This window comes from Dromiciops gliroides, chromosome 6 (genome assembly GCF_019393635.1).
Source record: "Dromiciops gliroides isolate mDroGli1 chromosome 6, mDroGli1.pri, whole genome shotgun sequence".
Taxonomy (NCBI): Eukaryota; Metazoa; Chordata; class Mammalia; order Microbiotheria; family Microbiotheriidae; genus Dromiciops; species Dromiciops gliroides.
This window is the reverse complement of record NC_057866.1, coordinates 79,106,236-79,108,174: the sequence shown is the minus strand read 5'-3', so window position 1 is coordinate 79,108,174 and position 1,939 is coordinate 79,106,236. Positions and strand designations below refer to the sequence as shown.

General features: G+C 44.5%; 1 protein-coding gene across 1 annotated transcript; it reads right to left on the bottom strand.

Annotated features, from left to right (window-relative positions):
• Positions 1–330: 330 nt before the first annotated feature.
• FGFBP1 (fibroblast growth factor binding protein 1) lies at positions 331–1,023 on the bottom strand. Its single transcript, XM_043969851.1, has one exon. The coding sequence runs from the start codon at positions 1,021–1,023 to the stop codon at positions 331–333; it is 693 nt and encodes a 230-aa protein (XP_043825786.1).
• Positions 1,024–1,939: the final 916 nt, after the last annotated feature.

The window sequence follows — 1,939 nt, the reverse complement described above, 5'->3', positions numbered from 1 at the left end:
TGTGTGTATGTATATAGAGATATTTACGTGTATACATACACATATATACACACCCAGACACACAACCTCCTTACAACCTTTGTAACATCTGCTAGCAATTGTGAGCAGCCTCTACGAAAATAAAATCTAATAAAGTATAAATTCCAAAATACAAAAAAAGAAAAAAAATGACAAAACACATTTAAATACATAGCTGTACTTCCCTCCCTTCCAGCACCATGGGAGTTCATGCCACAGAGGGAAGCATGCTTGGGTTTTCTGCAGCACATGAAGAGGAAGGCTCCTATTAGGGGCAAGGGCTGAGAAGGGGCCGAGTCCCCTGAGAGTTTGTTAGCACTTTTTGTCCTGTAGCATAGTGAGCAGAAAGGTGCACAGTGAGCTCCAGGATTCTCCACAATATTCCTCTGCCACCTTTCTCTGGTTGATCACTTCAACGTCCTCCACACACTTCTCAGTGGTTGATTGCTGACTGGTCGGCAGAGCAGCTGTGGGAGCTGGAGTTTGAGGATGCTCTCTCCCCTTCTTATCCTGGCTCCCGTCCTTTAGGGTGGAGGCCACCATTTTGAGATGGGCCTCCTTGGAACCCTTCTTACACACGCGGGACTTGAGGACACTCTTTGGGTCTGCACAAAGGTTCTTCTGTTTGCGCAAGGCACGGCCAATTTGTTTCCAATAGGCTTTTTCATTGCCCACAAAATGGGAGCAGGAAGATGGGTTGCCAGTGTAGGTACACTCAAATTGGGTTTCCTGTCCTTTACATTGAACTTTCAAGGTGACGCCCTCTTTCTCAGTCACGGCCCAAGTACAGGGGACATTCTCTCGCGTGGAAAACTTGCCCCTCGGAAGTTTCTTTTCCCCCTTGGTTTTCTGGCCTCTCTCGTGCGTGCCAGCAGAGCCAGGCTCTTTCCCTTCCCCTTTACCGTCTCTCCCATTTTTTCTTTTCTTCTGTTTTTCACACTCTACCAAGAACAGCTGCGAGACCAGGAGCAGGATGGAGAACAGGGCAATGCACTTTATCTTCATGCTTCCAACTTGGGTGTGAAACCTGTTTTACAAAGTCAGATTAGTCAGAGGGCCCTTTCCTCTCAGAAGCTCCTCCTTCCTCTTTGTCCCACCATTCCTGCTGACAACTCTCTCAGTAACATACTGCCCGAATGACCCCTGTATGGAGTAATGTACAGGGTGACAATCTTTGGCTCCTGGAATTACGAGTCACAGCATCACATGCTTGAATAGCCACCCTCTCTGTTCAGGGACCTTTACTAGTCAGTCCAATATTCTTAATTTTTTTTTTTTACAAGGCAATAGGGCTTTAAGTGACTTGCCCAGGGTCACAGAACTAGTAAGTGTCAATTGTCTGAGGCCAGATTTGAACTCAGGTCCACCTAGCCACCTAGCTGCTCCCTAATATACTTTAAAAAAACATACAAATGCTTCTCCCCAGAGCTTTGATTAAGGTTGGGTAAGGAGCAGAATCATAAGTTCACAGATTTTGAGCAGGGAGGAACTTTAGAAATTTTAATTCAATTCTCTAATTTTGCAGATGAGGAAACAAAAAGGTCCAGAGAAAGGTGACAACTTGCCCCAAATTAGACGAGTATTAAGAAACTGAGGCAGGACCCAATTCCAGATCTTCTCATTAAAAATACATAGAAAGCTCTTCCCATGATGCCATCCCTTTGGTTAATCTAGTCATTCCTGATTTCTTTGCTGTTTGTAGCAAATATGAGGAAGCTAATGGGAATTCTTTATGAAAATAAAAGATTCTCTGTCACAGGGACATATTCTAGTCAGGGTTTTGCCACTAATGAGCTCTGTGGTCTTGCGCAAGTTACCTTCGCTCTCTGGTCCTCAGTTTCCTCATTTGTAAAATGAGGAAATTAAACTAGGTGACCTCTAAGTGCAGTCCAACCCCAATATTCTGTTCATCTTTACATAT

Bases quoted from the DNA above. Each gene is read 5' to 3' on its own strand.
- FGFBP1 (XM_043969851.1), bottom strand. From the start codon at position 1,023: ATGAAGATAAAGTGCATTGCCCTGTTCTCCATCCTGCTCCTGGTCTCG.